This window comes from Jaculus jaculus, chromosome 5, assembly GCF_020740685.1.
Source record: "Jaculus jaculus isolate mJacJac1 chromosome 5, mJacJac1.mat.Y.cur, whole genome shotgun sequence".
Classification (NCBI taxonomy): domain Eukaryota; kingdom Metazoa; phylum Chordata; class Mammalia; order Rodentia; family Dipodidae; genus Jaculus; species Jaculus jaculus.
The window spans coordinates 117,372,547-117,390,730 of record NC_059106.1 but is presented as its reverse complement, the minus strand read 5'-3'; the positions used below and the strand labels follow the sequence as shown (position 1 = coordinate 117,390,730).

At 41.1% G+C, this 18,184-nt stretch overlaps 2 protein-coding genes across 3 annotated transcripts in view; one reads left to right on the top strand and one right to left on the bottom strand.

Annotated features, from left to right (window-relative positions):
- The first annotated feature begins 6,184 nt into the window (after positions 1–6,184).
- Vsnl1 (visinin like 1) overlaps positions 6,185–18,184 on the top strand; it is a 111,871-nt gene continuing 99,871 nt past the window's right edge. Inside the window, exon 1 of one of the 2 annotated variants that reach the window (XM_045150665.1) lies at positions 6,185–6,427. The gene's annotated coding sequence lies outside the window, so the exon portion shown is untranslated. The remainder of the gene's footprint in view (positions 6,428–18,184) is intronic. The other variant, XM_004663787.2, reaches the window with a different exon arrangement.
- LOC101598401 (elongin-C-like) lies at positions 11,964–12,302 on the bottom strand. Its single transcript, XM_045150667.1, has one exon. It carries the CDS (start codon positions 12,300–12,302, stop codon positions 11,964–11,966), a length of 339 nt encoding a protein of 112 aa, XP_045006602.1.

Genomic DNA, 18,184 nt, shown 5'->3' with positions numbered 1-18,184 from the left:
CAAGCATCTATGATCCCAGACTTCCTACTGCAAGAAGAGCAGCAGAAAAGGGAGAATTTCCTAGAAGCTCATGTGCATTAGCCTGGAGAAGGCAGTGATGAAACAACAATGAGAGACTGCCTCAAACAAGGTGAAAGGCAAGGGTCAACACTTGAAGTTGTCCTCTGACCTCCACATGCACTGTGGCATGCATGCAACTACACATGAATGATCTCTCACACACACGGTGGGGTGGGGGGAGGGAACCAGTCCATTCTCCTATAAGAACTAAATCAAAATTCTGAGAAATTAATTCTTGTGATATGGGTACTGAACTAATGTTCTAAGAAACAGTCAAAGATGACCGGTGACCTCTGTTCTCAAACTTTTCTCCTTTACCTTGGAGAGTAGAGCCAGTGTTGAGGAAAGAAAATGGAAAGAACACTAAAAACACAAGGAGTCTACTTTTTTCTCCTTTGGACAGTATGTAAAAAATAGAAATCAATAAAGTCCATCAATATTGAAGAGAGAGACAGATCAGTACAATCTGCATTAGGCAAGAAGGGTCTTTAAAAATCCCTTTAAGGACTGGAGAGATGGCTTAGTGGTTAAGCACTTGCCTGTGAAGCCTAAGGACCCCGGATCAAGGCTCCATTCCCCAGAATCTACGTTAGCCAGATGCACAAGGGGGTGCACGCGTGTGGAGTTCCTTTGCAGTGGCTGGAGGCCCTGGCACACCCATTCTCTCTCTCTATCTGCCTCTTCCTCTCTCTGTCTGTCACTGTCAAATAAATAAATATAAATATAAATAAAACCCTTTGGAAGAAATACTGTCTAAATTATAGAGGTTCTAGAGCTTGTAAGATGTGATTTTCAGGGGTCATTTTATACAGGAACCTCAGACTACCTCACAAACCACTGACAGAAAGAAATAGGGGTCATATGCAGCCAGATCTTGCTATCACCATTTCTTTTTTCTTGTCATTAACAGTAATGGGAAAACTTTCCATCTTAAGAGCATTGCCATGAATATGACAGACTTAAATGTATAAAAGATAACAAAGTACAGAATTTTCCTTCTTTTTTGTCTTTTCTTGATCTCTTGAGATAGGGTCTCATTATGTAACCCTCCAAGATCTTCCAGATTCATCTTACACTATGCTGTTATTACAGTTGTACACCACCCTCCCTGCCTGGCTTGCTATGACATTTCTAAGGTTCTAAGAAGTGTTCAAGAAACTCATTTGGGGCAATTATTCATTCAATAAAGTTCTAAGAATGCTTTGTGCTGGATTAGTCACATGTTCAAAGAAACTTGTTAACATACCTACAGAGTACCTTTCAAACTCAGTGTAGATACAGTCCTGGATTACAGAGCCCAGTTAAGGGTAGACTGGGAGAGAAACAAGAGATCCACTTAAGATTAGAATGTCACCTCCTGTGCAGAGAGAAGCAAGGGACCTACCTTCAAATTGTATAGGCATTATTGCTTCATGGTTTTGCATTTCCATATGAATTTTAGAGGAGAAAAAAACACACGGGAGTCCAAACACATACATTGGGACTTTTTTTTTTAATTATTTATTTATTTATTTGAGAGTGATAGACACAGAGAGAAAGACAGATAGAGGGAGAGAGAGAGAATGGGCACGCCAGGGCTTCCAGCCTCTGCAAAGGAAATCCAGACACGTGTGCCCCCTTGTGCATCTGGCTAACATGGGACCTGGGGAGCCAAGCCTCGAACCGGGGTCCTTAGGCTTCACAGGCAAGCGCTTAACCGCTAAGCCATCTCTCCAGCCCCATTGGGACTTTTTGTATGTCAGAAATACTATAGCAGGATTTTATTCCAGGATATAACTTCCTGTTTGGCTTTACAGAATTTATTTTATTGATGTTTCCACACATTTTAAAATACAATTAAAAATTGGGATGAGCACATGTATCTTACATATCTTCGCCACCATGATTAACAACCTTAGCATTTAGAATAAAGGCACTATACATACAAAATGCCCATGTAAAAAATACACTATTCTCTGACAGTTTAAATAAATATAAGTCCACTGGTTAAATTTCTGCCTCTTTTCATTTCTAGTGATGATTTTCACTTAATTTTTCTTCCAGTTTACTAAATATTCTCTCCTGCTTTAAATTTCAACCTTGTTGGCTCATATATTTTATATATAAACTTTTTTAAAAATTTCACCCTGATGGGTTGGAGAGATGGCTTAGCAGTTAAGGCAGGCACTTGCCAGCAAAGCCTAAAGACCCAGGTTCAATTCCCCAGAACCCACATAAGCCAGATGCACATGGTGGTACATGTGTCTGGAGTTCATTTGTAGTGGCTAGAGACCCTGGCACACCCATATTCTCTCTCACACATACAAATAAATAAATAGGAACAAAATATTTTTTAAAATTCACCATGAGTTCACATGACCATAAATTTAGGCCTTTTCTACTACTGGCATTTCACACTTTCATTATGATTCTCATAATACAATTGAAGCAACTGGGAATGGCAAATGGTATTGTGTAGACCAAAAGGCTACTGTTGGTTTTGTTTGTGTATTTAGACCTGGAAAAAAATGAGAGAGAAATAAGTCTAAGAATTTCTATAAAGAATGTAATTTGCTAGACTGGGCAGACAGTTCATCTGGCAAGCCTGGGAACCTAAATTCATATTCTCAACACTAACACAAAAAGTGATTATTTGTAATCCCAGCACTAGAAGGCAGAAAAAAAGGACCCTAGGGCTTTCTGGCTGTCTAGTTTAGCCTAAATAGTGACTTCCAGGCTCAGTGCAAGACATTGTAGCAAAAGAAAAAAAAAAAAAAAAGAAAGAGGTAAAGAGCAATTGAGAAAGATGCCCAACCTCTACTCCTGGCCACACACACCACATACCCACACATATGCAAAGAATATAGTTTGTCTAGACATGATGGCTCACACTGCAAACCCAGCATTTGGGAGGCAGAGGCTGGAATGCCACAAACTCAAGTATAGCCTAGATTACATATTGTTTCAACAATAATAAAAAAAAAAAGTAGTTACACAATATGGCTCAATACAAGATAGCTGAGAAAATGACTAAGTGGGTAAAGGCACTTGCTGCACAAGCCTGACAACAGGAGTTCAAATCCCCAGAACCCACGTGCAGCTGGATGCACATAATGCACATGTCTTTAATCCCAATGTGTTTATGGCAATGGAAGACAGAGTCAGGAGAATACTGAAGCTCATGGGCTAACTCACAGCAGCAAAACAAGAAAAACACTGTCTCAAACAAGATGGAAAGCAAGAATTAACACCCTGAGCTATCTATACCTAACTTTTTCTATACACACACACACACACACACACACACACACACACCTTCATATATGTGTGTGTGTGTGTGTGTGTAATTTGCTGTTCTCAAGACGATATGATGTTTCAGACAATAAGAATAAATTAACAGTATGAGACAAGTCATTTCACAGTGGGTATGTACATACACATGAAACATCATTTTGCACCTCATAAACATGTACAATTTACTGGGGGGAAAATGGTTCTTTCTGGTCAATTTAAGACCCTAGTACTTCCGAAAAAACTCCTTACAGAACATTCTTGGCTGTCTTCCTTTAACTGCCCTTCCATTCCAGATTCCCCTTACCCCCTCAATCCATGCCTCCCCCACTCAGGGTCCAAAAGTTGACACGGACTTAGGGATGTAGCCTTGGGAAATGGGACAATTGCTAGAACTATAACATTCTTTTGTCAAAACAACACAGTGTTCCAGTTCTGTACCCCTGAGCAAAAGACTCGCTGGGCAAGCCCATCTGTGCTCTCCTGTGATCAGTGGTGGCATTCGTCAATGCTGAAGCAGTGAAGTAACAAGGCTTCCTCGCATTCTAGGGTCCCTATCTCATTCTTGAAGTTTATTCTACCATCCTATGAAACCGCTTCCTGGAATCTGAACAGTAGTAGTTGATGTTTCTTAGAACAGGTTTTCCTATTGTGATTTTGTATTACATGCAAAACACATAAAAATCATTAAACATTTTAAACACGCACATATTAGAAGACTAACAGGATAAAGCCACATCCTAAGTGGAGATTAAAATTAAGATATAGCATTTAAGATGTAAAATAATACTAAAGAAAGGGGAAATTAAAAATAATACAATGTGCTTTCCAAGGCGCACAGGGTAAGTCAAATCTACCCTGTAACAGCACGGTCCACCCTTCCCCCCGCAAAAAAAAAGATAGAAGTTATCTAAAAGTGAATATTGTCACCAAGGAGACCACCAGTGCTCAGTAAGTAGGTCTGCCTAGTTGAAGGGAAAAAAACTCTGTTGACCTTCCTCCTCCTCTTGATGCAGTGGGGAGGCGGTTCAGAGAGAAAGCTGCCAGCAACAGCGGAAAACGCTTCAGTGAGAAAAATCAACAAAAGATGGGAAATTACTATAAGCCCCCCGCCCCTCCCCGACCTTTTCTTTGCAGGTTGCCTCGCTGGCCACCAAAGGCGACCTATCCAGATCTGATGTTAGCCGCCCGGGATCCTTGCCCAGAATCTGACAGAGAGCGCGGGCCAGGGACCGCGGGGCCGCGCAGTGCGCACTGCGGTCGGGAGCGCGGGCTGGCGCCCTGCACACTCACGTGGGATTGCGCTGCCGCAGCACCCTGCTCCACGCGCGGGTTTTCCACGGTCACCAGCACCTGGCGGAAGAGCCCTGCGGGAAGGGGACGGCCCCAGCCGGTGACTGCGGAGTCCCGAGATCGCGCTGTCCCTCAGCAGAGCCGTCCCACGGCGTCAGCCTGCAAAGCGCTTTCCTGGGCTCTGTGCTGGCAAGGCTGGCTTTGAACCCGCTCCCCGCCTAGCGTGAACCTTCACTGGCCGGAGACTCTCGCGGCAGGTTCTCGGGGCTCTGTAGCCTCCAGGATGTTCTAAACCCGACTCCCCACCCCGAGCCAGCTACCTCTGGCTGCGGAGAGTTGACCGTTTGGAGCTGGGTGGCCACGAGAGGCGCTCTTGGTGTCCGCCTCACTCGATTGCGGTTTTCTGAACGTGACAAGGTGTGTGAGGACCCAGCGCAAATTGTAAAAGGCTCTGCTTAAGGAGAACGTAGATCCTGACCAGGCCTTGAAAACGAAGCTGGATCTGAACGAACCCTCGCGGGGGAATGTTGTGAATCCCATGTTTTCCTAAGCACGGGAAAGTGCCTGTGGGTTGAGTGGGTCAGTGGGTGAATGAGAGTGGGGGAAACGATTAGAACATTTGGAGATTCTCCTTGCTTTCCAGACAGGGAAGCCACTAGGCACTACTGTTTGCCAAGTTTTCTAGGCTTTGGCAGGCTAATGGGCAGCGGGGAAGGGTTGGCAAATGTAGTTGTTCAAGGACACCAAAGGGGACGCGGGGTGGGGGGAATCCTTTAAGCTCGAGCCAGGCCGTGGATCTGTAAGATCATTCACTGTCTTCTCGTCATTCCTTCCCCCTACCAATTTGAAACATATGTGATGCACATTTATTTTGTGTATACAGAAGGTGCTTACTCAGCATTCGTGGAAACAGGCAATGTCTCGTGCCCAAGCCCTTTCAACACACATTGCTCTGAACGGTTTCGCCTGCAGACACCAGATCACACACTCCTAGCGTCGGACCTCTGATGAAATACCCGTGGCAAATGAAAATAATAGCTCTTCTTTTAGTGATCAGGGAGTAATAGCCCTTCTTCTAGTGATCCAGGGAGGCGTGCTCGTGGGCAGCCAAGGAGCTTTCAGCCCAGGAGTCCACAGGGTCTCCCTCACCTGACATCTGAGAAGTGGATAGGGGTCCCAGGCCTAAGGGCGGAGGTAATTGAGGGCTCTACCTATTACTCCTGCAGGGGCCTCTACTCTCAGCCAGCCACCTGGCTGGGGGACCTTCGGGGGGCGTGGTGCACACCATCACCCCACTTCGCGCCCGTCCAGGTGCTGGCGGCTGTGGGATTAGCCGAGCTCCGTCTTGTCGTCTACTTTGCTCCTGAGGGTCTGCTAAAATCCGGAGCCGAGGAATCCACCCGTGGAAACTCCGAACCCTGCATCTGAGCATGCGCCATCGCCAAGCGGCTTTTGGTCACGGCTCTCCAAACTGGGCTGCAGCTCGGCGCGGGAGGAGAGGGGCGGGGCCGGAGGGGGGGCCGCGGGGCGGGGGCTCGTGCGCATGCGCAGCCCGCTCCAGAGCCTGCTTGTCTATGGGATTCCCAATCCGCAGCAGAGTCACCGGAGCGTGTGGCCGCGGCTGCTGGGCTGGCTAGGCGCAATCCAAGAAGGATTTAAGCAGCCCAAAGCTCCGAGAAAAAGAGAGAGAGAAAGAGAGAGCCACTCACAGAGACGGCTTAACCGTTTCCCCGAATTAAAACACATATAAAGAACTGTTGAGTTTTACCTTTTTCGTTAAGTGACCGTGCGCAGCGCTATAACTGTAAGTGGAAAATCCAGTCTTCGTTGCATTTCTGCATGTGTAGCGCAGCCAAATGTCAGATGATTTAGCTATTGTCACAAATTTTGCTTTGCATAGATGCGTCTTATGCACGGTGAGGGCCTTGGTGATGAATGCTGGTGGTGGGAAGATGCTGTTAGTCCGGTGGGGATCTTTGGGGATCTTGGGGATTGGGGGAAGGGGAAGCGTTTATCCGCGGAGTGCTGGGGGACTGACACTAAATGTAAGACAGGTGAGACCGAGATGCCTTTTTAGTTTAAGATTATGAATAGGTGGGTTTCCCTGGACGGATGCAAGGAGCTAAATCTCCTATCATGAAGTTTCCTGGTGACTGATAAACTATTGAGCGGGAGCAGTCAAGTAGCAACCTGTCATCCACGGGATTGCTGCACCATTTTCTCACGGTGGAGGAGCACAAAGGTGTTTGCTAAGTAAAACTGAGCGGTCGAGATTGGAGTGGACGCCAAGCTTGATTGCTAAATGAGATGCTGGTGTTTAAAATCCAAGGAAGCGCACAATGAGCACGTATCTCTCTTGGTACTTAGGAATGATAATTTTCTGGTGTGGGTTTTTCGTCGCAATGGTGAATGAGAGAGGGAAGGAAAGCTGCTGTACGCACCGTTGGTTTGGGGCAGAGTCTGAGACTCAAGAGTGGATGAAGGGGGATGGCCAGAAGCAAGCTAGTTACCTGCCTTTGCATTCCGCATTCGCGTGGGGGAATGCAGGACAGAAGAAAAGAAAGCCCAGGCATGTTACACTGGCTTCTGCTGTTTTTAAAGGAGAAAAGGTCGTAATTTTTCTGTTGTTATTGTTTTGTTTTGATTTAAAATGGGCTGTTCCTTGTCCAGTAAGTGGAAGAAGGATTATCTGCAAGGTCAAACCCATGTGGAAATGAGATTGTTGAATCCCCTCAGGTGAGAGTATGTGTATGAGGAAGGGGCTAAGAGGAAGGGATGCTTTTGACAAGAGGCGGTGCAGAGAGCCCAGCTCTGCATGGATCAGTGCCCTGTGAGATGCCAGAGTAGGAATCCATTTTTTTAGAGTTGCCCTTCTGTCCATATTTTGCAGACTAAAATGAAATGGAAATGCTGGTGGGTGTGGAAGACACAAAGTATATGTTGTCTCTATGTCACTTCCCACTTGAACGCAAAAGAAAACAGGGAGTTTTGTTTCTACATTTTTTTTTAACTTAAAAGAATTTCAGGTTGAGGCAAATTAAAAAATATATAACTCTTGTGAAGGCCCATTTTACCCCTGTTGTCATTAAGTGCCTCCATGTGGGTCATGGGATGGTAGGGCCCTGCATCACTATATACTTATGAATGCTGTCTCCCTAAGTTTGCACGCTCAGATGCTGCACTGAAGCAGCTTTGCTGAATGCAGTAAGGCAGGTAGGCAGGAGAAGAGGAGGGCCAATGGTTACTGGATTTCCACAGGAGAATGGGCCTAATCTCTGGCAGGAAATGAGAAAACTTTCTCCCAGGTAGGGAAGGGATCATTTTAGACATCTTTGAGCCATTTAGTTGGTCCAACCATTGCCAACCCCTCAAAGAAATGCACAATTTCTTTAAATAGATACAAGTTGACACTGACAATTTGAGAGTAGCTTCTCCTTGGAAATCCAAAGTATCCACCAAGCGACCTTCTCTGTTCCTTTCTCATTTACTCCAGAGCAGAAAGACCTGTCACTTGGGAGCCATGAGTTGGTATCAGCTCAATGACTAATACAGGTGTTGCTCTGCATTGATACATGAAAGGTGGAGGAAATGGAATAGCACGTTAAATCTCATCAACATTAGGTCCTGGGTTCCCTGGCTCATTTCTGATGAAGAAACCAAGGCCCAGAGCCACGCAGCTACAATCAATTAATACCTAGTCAGTGGAATGAGGGATTAAAAAGTAATATTGAGCCACGGATGGTAGCGCACACCTTTAATCCCAGCACTCAGGAGGCAGAGGTAGGAGGATCATCATGAGTTCAAGGCCAGTCTGGGTATACATAGTGAATTCCAGGTCCACCTGGCCTAGAGCCAGACCCTATCTTGAAGAGCCAAAATAAATAAATAAATAAATTAATTAATTAATTAATTAAAAGTAATATTGAGTGCACAGATCCTCTTCTGCAGCTTCCAGCATCCTCAACAACACTGCAGCAGTCTTCACACAATTGCTGGCTCCTTTCACATCTTGCAGAGGACCCTTTTGAGACCATTGCTTGCTTCTTTGCCTCTCCATTTCGTGTAAGGTCTCTGTCTCCTTTCCATTTCCCATTGCCTCCAATAACACATGTCACTGGATTTTTAGTCTGTTTTCCCTGGCATGCTCTGCATCTCAGTCAATCTACTTGGTATCCTTGGAGTTCTGGGAGGCACTGGCAAACCAGTGGACATGGACAGCTCCTTTACCTGCCTCCAGCCTGTCTCCATCCTTCCTTGTTCTACTCCCAGAATCCTCAGGGACTCCGACTCTCAGAGACACTGCAGGTGCAGTCCTCACCCCTCTGCCAATCTAGCCTCCTCCCAAGCTGCTGCAGCTGCAGCTGCAGGGATGAGAACATAGAACAGCAAAGAAGAAGCTACAGGGTAAACATACAGTGGGTTCTGCAAACTCCTTTGGCTCCTAAAAGACAGAAGGCAAATCAGAGATGTCAGTCTCCAGCCTGTGTGGAACTCTTCCAGAGAAGAGGAGGAGAGGGGCAGAAAGTCCAAAACAAGAATGCTTGCAGGGTTTTAAACTGAGGTGGTGCTGTAGAGAGCAGTGAGGCTTCCTAACCCCCCTTTAGAGCTTTAAAGCACACCACACACGCACACATACACATACTCACACGTGCACTCACACACACACGCGTGTGCATGCTTTTCTTGGGGTTACTCTTCTACATAGCTTTCTTCACTCATTAGCTAGACTAGGACTACAAAGCAGGTAATATGACCCCTTAAGTGGCCTTCTTTCTTTTTGCTATTTTTCTCCTATTTTCTTCGTTTTCCCTCATTTTCTTCTTTTTTTACATAAAAATTTCCAGAGTGCCTGCACAGTTATAGTTCCATGCCTTTTAAAGATAATCCTAGCCCTCTGTTCCTTCTCCAAAAATATAATCTTGCAGACACTCAGAAAGACAGCCACAAGCATCACAAATGTCCCTTGAAGGGAAATGCCAGCAATTCTTCTCCCTCAAATGATGAAGCACAAGGGATGTGACAGGCTCTGGAGACAGTCCAGAGGAAGGCCTGCCTGGTTGGGGCTCTTGTTCACTCAAAAGAGGAGCTAAATAATCTTGGGGGTAGAAAGATGGATTATTTTTTGCCTATCTATAAGAATTGATAAGTCAATATGTCTATATTGTGATGGTTATGCACTCCCTTTATTTAGATCATGTTCACTTGATACATGGGATTATTTTTAAGATGTTCTCACTGAAGGGACCACAAAACTGCATTTGTCATCCACAGTTTGTTTCTAAAACTGACATTGCTCTCTTAAGCGAACCAAACTAAGTTGCTCCCAGGTTGGCTCATTGAGAAATTTACTGAGCAAAGGATCTTGGTGATGCTTTCAAAACTACTTAATGAATGAAACATAAGTGTAATAGAAAATTACTGAAGAATACTGAAAGAGATGTGACACCTTAATAGTAAGGAGGTTGTGACTACATTAAAGAGATGTTCTATCAGCAACCTAAAGCATGAAAGTCAGGTAGTTCCCTTGCTTCACAGACTTTCTCTACTGCCTTGCTTCACTGCAGTCTCAACACAGATGACCTTATATGTAATCATCAATTGTTTGTTTTTGTTTTTAAAAATAATTCCTGGTATTTCCAGTAACTTATTAGATTATTTCCAAGTGAGCATTCTATCCCCTTTTGTTCTAAATTACAATTAAGACTTGGAGTGTTCTCATTCACCAAGTAAGTGGTTCTCTGTCTCACTATAACTAATAAAATAATTGCTGTTCTTTTCATAGAAAGTAGGTCTCCTTTAATTAAAATATTTCATCTTTCAGTATTGCTCATGTTAACAAACCAGCTAAATGTGCTTGCCATTACTGTAGATCCATGAACTGAATCTTACTTTTCTCTGTACTTGTTCATAGATACAGTTTTTTTCTGAAAATGGAAATCTGTTACTTTAAATCTATCATCCTTTCCTTTCTTTAGTGCATGTTTATAACCACTTAGGCTTTGAAGGATTCTAAAAGTTTTGAAAAGCTGTGTATACATAGATTTTTTTTTTAAACAAATCATTCACATGCTAAAAGCACTTTGAAGTCTAGGTGAACTTTTGCTAAAGCAAATAACCAGACTCTAATATTTCTGTTGTATATTTTAGAATACCCTTTGCAGTTGATGGCTTCGTAAAAACAGCAGACTGTCTATTGTAAGATTCTCTGGTATTGCATATTTTGAATCTATTATATGAATTTGTGATTAGTGTATTTGTTTCTGATTTCTTCAAATCCAATCTTTAATTTATGAATAAAATGTTCCATTGGAGGTTCAGGAAGCATTATCAATAGTACTAAAATGCCTATTAATATAATATTTTATTTTCAAAATATCTAGTAGTGATGTATACATCTAAACTTCAATTAGGTATGTCTGTTTGGCAGAATCCTTAATATTGGATTTTACAAGTTGATGAAAAACCATCTATTATGCTTATTCAAGAAGTTTATGTAATAATGTTTCTGTAATATGTACATAAAAATTTGGTGTTTGTTTTCTTGCTCATATGGGAAGTTTTATTAAAATGTAATATATGAAATAAATTTAATTTCTACATAATGTTAGTATTTTTAAATGATTATAAAAGTTTCTACTGAGTCAATGAGCATAGCAGATGAGCCTTTTATTAATTCAACATAGATGAGGGGTTCATGAGACCCTACACCTTGCAGGGTCAATAGTGGAAACTGATGATTGCTAGAAGAAAAGGAAATCATGTCCTCTGGGACATGGCCACTTGAGGATTGCGTATTCTCCAGTAAATAGCCTCCTACCTATGATTATATAAGCAATCCTAATTTAAATCATGAATCTAAAGTAAAATGTATTAGGCATAAGAATAGGATAAAGATCTAATGAGAAAGGTTTTAGTGGATATAGGAAAATAAAAGGGAGAATGTAAATGGGGAGTAAATGCATTATATATATATGTATGTATATAAATACATATATACATATAGTAATATATGTATATAAAACTATCCAAGATGAAAAAAGCAGGGCTAGAGAGATGGTTCAGCAGTTAAAGCACTTGCCTGCAAAGCCTAACAACCCAAGTTCAATTTCTCAGTATCCAAATAAAGCCAGATACACAAAGTGGTGCATGTATCTAGAGTCCATTTACAGTGACTGGAGGTCCTGGCACATCCATACTCCACCCCATACTCTCTGCTTGCAAATAAATAAAATATTTAAAATTTTTTAAGTAAAAAGGATAACATAATATGTAATTTTCCTTAAAAAGTAAAGGACAGTAAAAATAAAGTATTTTTAACAGTTTATTATAATTTATTTTATTTAACAATCTAGGGAGCTGGCAGCCATAAACAGTTCCAGTGCTATTTCAGGAGCAATTGGAAATTTGGGAATCCTGGTGGAGCTGTTAGTGTAGCGAACCTTGTAGGTAAAATATATGCATGCTTTTGATAGCACATGTGAAGGGATCTCTCTAAAATTGACCTCATTGGTTTCATGCTCAGCAAACTGACCTGTCCCACCCAACATGTTTCTTCTTGTTTCCAATGTTAGTGCATGTTCCCTTTTCACAACAAATCTGTGACCATCAGAAGATATTAATTTGACATACATGGTACCAGGGCCTTCACAGCCACCATAGGTTTTCTCCTCTCCATCCATTATGCTCTTATGAAATTCTATTTGGATTCCACTGGAACTTTAGTAGTTTCTAGTCAATCCCACCTCCACCATAGCCATGTCCCCATGTGCACAGAGTATTCTTTATTCAGAGTGGGATGAAACTGTTTTTAATCTTCCATCAATTTTAGTTTGTGAATGGAAAGCCTCCTCGCCAAACTTTCAATTGGCTGAAAGAAACCAATGACACAAAGAATAAACAAGAATTTTCAGATGTGCTTGATGGTGCAAGCCTATATTCTTAGCTACTTGGGAGGCTGAGGCAGGAGGATTGCAAGTTTAAGGCTAGCCTGTACAACTTAGCAAGACATCTCAAAATAACAAGTTAAAAAGTTTGGGGGGGTGTGGACACAGCTCACTAGTAGAGCACTTGCCTAGAATGCATGAGATCCTGTGTTCAATACTCAATAATCCAAAAAAGAAAACAAAGATAGCAAAATAATTTCTTTTATATTTTATATAATCTATATAAAATTTCACAGGCTTATGGTGATATGTTCTATGACCTTATATTCTATGACCTTGAATAAGTTAGTTAACTTCTCAGTCTCATTTCTAGAGTAAATCATAGCATTCTTAAATAAAAATTGATTATGTATGCAAAATATATGACTCATTGTTAAAAATGTAAAATATATGATAGATATTCATATTAGCATACTTCTCATCAGAAATCAATATCCACAAGTCACATGTGTCACTGAATTGTAGTGGCACTGTTTAGTTACTATAGAACATTAAGTAAGATACAGTTACAACTTGCAAAAAATTTATGCCTACTGGGGAAGACAGATGGTTGCAATGCAGTAAGTCAAGTAAAATACAAAGATGGCATGGGGTGGTTATGGCAGTACATCCTTGTAATCTCAGCACTCAAGAGGTGAAGGAAAAAGGATTAGGAGTTGAAGTCCAGCCTGGGCTACATATCACACTGTCACAAAAGAAAAAAAAAATAAGCAAAAGTCATGTGGATACATAAGAGAGAATTTCAGGAAGAAAAACTTGGGAACCCTACTTCCTTGTTTCTTGTTCTTTAGATGCATCCCTGTGATTGTCTCAGCTTCTCCCTACCATATAACACTGGCATATAATTAGAAACCACAGACTATGGAATTTAAAGAATCATTTAAAATTATTTCCTTATGGAATACATTTTACCTATGGACTATTGTTTAATATAGGTAAATAGCATGGCCCTTGTTCTTCACACACATACATGGGGGCCAGGGGTTGTTAATCACAGAACTTCAATAAAAGCAATTTGAGAGCCTCGCCTTTTTCCAAGGTTAAATGTTACACTGCAATATGTCTATCCTTTCATACATTCCATATAAAGGACACTTGACACACTTCCCACCCTCCCCTATTAATCCAATTCATTCATGGCTGATCTTTCAATGTATATCTGTGGAAGGAGTTTTTGGGATCTACTCTTTCATTCTTTCCTCCCAGGGAATGTATGATAAAGAAAATATACTTCCTAGCAGTTCTGATCTACTAAAGTGAAAAGTTGTTTCTACTCTCCCTCCCCTTCCCCCCGCCCTACTGTCTTTAACTGTTCTAATAGCGTTAAACTTCATCTTGGCTTTCCCAGCTTCTACCTCTTGCCCCATTTACTAAGGAAGGGGGGCTGTTGAGTACATTTCTAATGTGGAGATGCAAGGATCATCATTTTCTTCTTTTGAAATCAATAAATATTAGCCCTAAATTCTGAGGCTCCTATACTTAGGAGAAATCCTGGATGATTAGGACTTTTGATTCCAACAATTTGTGCTTATGTTCTTATTTGTGAAGTGGGGGTAATATAGTTACCTTATAGGGGTGTGGAAGGCCTAACATAGTAATGTATACATAGCATTTAAAATAGTCTGCATATTGTGTAGAAGGAGCTCATTATCAGTATCACTCACCTTTACAAATTTATTTTACCCTCTGTTAAGAAAAAGTAACTCAAAAACTGAACTCCCATGTTCCAAGAATCAAGAGACTTATGAAAATTTTTTTTTTTTTTTTTAGAAAGATAGAGGGAGAGAGAGAGAATGGGCGCGCCAGGGCTTCCAGCCTCTGTAAACGAACTCCAGATGCGTGCGCCCCCTAGTGCATCTGGCTAACGTGGGACCTGGGGAACCGAGCCTCGAACCGGGGTCCTTAGGCTTCACAGGCAAGCGCTTAACCACTAAGCCATCTCTCCAGCCCTGAAAATGTTTTATATTGAGATTACATACCTGACTTCTCCCATGCAAACTACAGGACTTATGATAAGATGACAAATCTGTAATACCTTCAGATCTTTCTAGATGTATTAAAAATCTGAGCCTTCTGTAGGAATCCTTGCCTAGTCATCCTACCCAGAGCTGTGCATGTCCACTCTTGGCACAGCTGGACACATATCATAATCTCTGTGTCCACATCAGCTCTCCTACAAAGCCAGAAGTTACTAGAGAAAAGAAATCATTTCTGATATGTATCTGGATCCTTGAGGGAGGGGTGCAGGCAGGATAGGAGTAGCTAGTAACTTAACTGTACATTGCCTATCAGTAAATTATGTGTTATTTCTCAAAAATCCCAGGATAATGAGAAATAGTGTGGAACATCTGACTCAGAGTACTGATGTCCAACATACACTGCTATAACTCAAGTAGGATTTTGTCTGTCTCCTGTGTCTCACTCTTCCCTCATCCCCATGTCAAAACACACAGGCAAACAATGAATGAGGGAAGAAAATACAAATTGCTATCATTTCTTCATGACTACATCAAAATTGCCCAGAGAGCTGAGATCAGTGGCATACATCTCTAATCCATGAACTCCAGAGTCAGAGGCAGAAAGACCAAGCATAAATTCAAGGTCAGTCTGGTCTACATAGTTCCAAGTTAGTCAAGGCTGAATAAGGAGACCATATATCAGAACCCCAAAACAAACAAGCAAACAAAACTGAGCTGAAAAAAAAGACACTGAACTGAATTCAGAGCACAAATTTATATATAACTAAGAGTGAACCATTTAATAGCTAGAAACAACCATTTATTTGATATCTAGGAGTGACCTGAAAAGATAAAGAAAATCCTCTCCCAAGATAGCAATGAGAGACATGCTAGAACATACTTGAAGCAATGATGAGGGGATGTAAGTACATAGCCAACTGATTCAATAAACATCATTCTTTAACAAATGATACTAAATAGCATAGGATTTCTTCTTTTAAAAAAAGAGGCCTCATTCTGAATTGTTGGTGTAGGTACTAGGAAGAATTTGGTGTGAACTAGGAGGGGCAGAAGGTAACCTAGATTCATTTCACCAATAAAAAAGGAGGAACTGAGAAAGTTGACTTTCTTCCTAAAAGGTATTGATAGAAGACCACATGCAGGGAGATGAATGGAGAGTTTTTATAATTCACCTTTAGCTTTTAGCCAAGATAGAATTCATGAGACTATTAGATGTTTACCCTGGGATAAATATTGAGAGTAAGAAAATGAAAGCAGAAGTCATCTGTACCTCCTAGTAATAATAGCTAGAAATTTTGTAAAGAACAAGAGACAGGAACTGTGCTGGCTATGTGTGCACATTACCTCATTGATTACACAATGGATGTCTGAAAGGTATGTACTGCAAGGTAAGTTTCATTCTATGACTTATGAGAAAGTGGGTCTTACAATTTACTGAAGGTGACACAACTATTCAATGAAAAAATGTCTTATTCAAGCCCCAGCTCATCTCTCTACTGCCCTACTATCAAGCTACATAGTCCTTCAAATCTTTTATGTGGACAGTATCCACATTTGCAGAGAATAATGTAATGAACTCCTATGTACCCATCCACCAGTTCTCACCATTATTACAACTACTGGACTTAACTTCTGCATATCCATTCCCTCTGCACTGGGTTAGTTTAAATCTTAAGGCATGGTGTTACCTAATATCAAATATCTAGTCAGTTCTTGAATCTTGTGATGTTCTACCTTCATTGTCAATGTGACTTGTTTAAAATCACAGAAGAGATACACCTCTGGGCAGTCTGTGAGAACATGCCTAGAGAGGCTTACCTGAAGCAGAAGATTCATCCTGCATGTGAGCTGCAACATGGACAGAGGCCCCTGACTTAATTAAAAAGGGGGAAAAGGAACAAGAAATCCTGGTGAGCACCAGCATTCATCTCTCTCCATTTCCTGATTATCCCTCATTGTGACTGGTCCATGACAGACTGACTGTATTTTAAGCAATGAGGCAAAAATACACCCTTCTTTAAGTTGTTCTTGCCAGGTATTTTGTCACAGCAATGAGAAAAGTAACTACAAGCACAAATCTCATAAGTATTTTTAGGGTTATGGTTTATTTGAATCAAAATCCAGAAAAAGTCTCCATGCCCTAGAGTTGAGTAGCCACTAGTCTCTTTTATCCAAGACAGAAATGCTTCTCACTGAGAGAAATGTGGTGTGAATGAGGGAGTTGTGTCATTACATTCTAAACCAAAGACTATGAACAAGTTGTCTAAAGTTTGGAAAATGAAAATTACACCCTGGGATTAAAGGCAAAGACTCCCACAATATATTTACAAGTGCTTAGAACAGTCTCTGGCATGTATAAAGTCTACAGTGAATGTTATTTTTCTATCTTGAAAAGAAAAACATTGAGAAGAATAAGGGGAAAATGGAAGGACAAGCCAAGAAGCTTGAGGAAACTTCTTGGAGAGCTTTGGCTAATGATACCTTGAGAGCATTCCCATTTTTTCTCTGGATGGAAATCTGACCACAGTTGTGCCAAAGTGACTAATGACTAACAGCTCTGGTCTCACCACTGGCGTGACTGTGGCTCTGCTTCATCCCCATAGAAAGAAGGAAACCTATGACTTCAAAATTACCTCAAATTCAGAAAAGTGACCACATTTAAAATACATGTAACTTTATGTCAATGGAGTAAAATGTGCAATTAAAATAAGGCATTATATATTAACAGAGGCTACAATTATACCTCAGAAGTAACATGATGAAAATTCTACACAAGGAAACAGACTGAGTCAGATTTGGGTTGGACAAGGCCTTTCCTTCTTCCAAGTCTGTTTCTCAGGAAGCAAACTAGATGTCCTGAATAAGAAAATCTTAAAAATTTAAAAGTTACACACCAACAGCATGGGAAAAGAGAAGGGAATTTGAATGTATGATGGAACCAAATTTAAAGTGCTCCTATCACTTGCATGTGTACTTGTGCAATCACTTAGTTTGCATTTGTTTCCATTTGTTAAATGTAAATCATAACCTATCTCACAAGATTGTTTTGAAGACTATAAAAATACACATCGTATGCTTAGAAGAAGCCTAGCCTTACATCAATACCTGCTAAGGTTTATTATATCATTGGCAGTTTTTAATAAAAAATAACATTTGTTCTCAAAGACTTTTTGAAATATTTATTTATGAGAGTGAATGAATATGTGTGTGCAAGGGCCTCCTGCTGCTGCAAGAAAACTCCAGATATAGGAGCCACTTTGTGCATGTGACTTTACATGGGTTCTGAGGAATTGAGCCCAGGCCACCAAGTGTTGCAAACAAGTGCCTTTAACCACTGAGCTATCTCTCCAGCCCTCAAAGAATGTGTTATTTAAGACAAGAAGTTAAATAACTTTATAATTGAGAGGTGTGGCACTGAACATAGATAGCAGCAGGCTGTCTCTTGCACTAGCTCATCTAAGCCATGTATGAAGGTAATTGATATTTCACATAAAGCATGGATATTAAAATTTAGCATTATATATTTACAAGAGTTCACAACACAATGACAATAGTGTAACTTTTCTGTACTGCTTATGCCTACTTATTTCAAAAATGTAAAGGGGCCAGATTAGCCTAATCTTCTATGAGAATACTTCC

Excerpts from the sequence above, each read along its gene's own strand:
- LOC101598401 (XM_045150667.1), bottom strand. The coding sequence starts at position 12,302 with ATGGATGGAGAGGAGAAAACCTATGGTGGCTGTGAAGGCCCTGGTACC.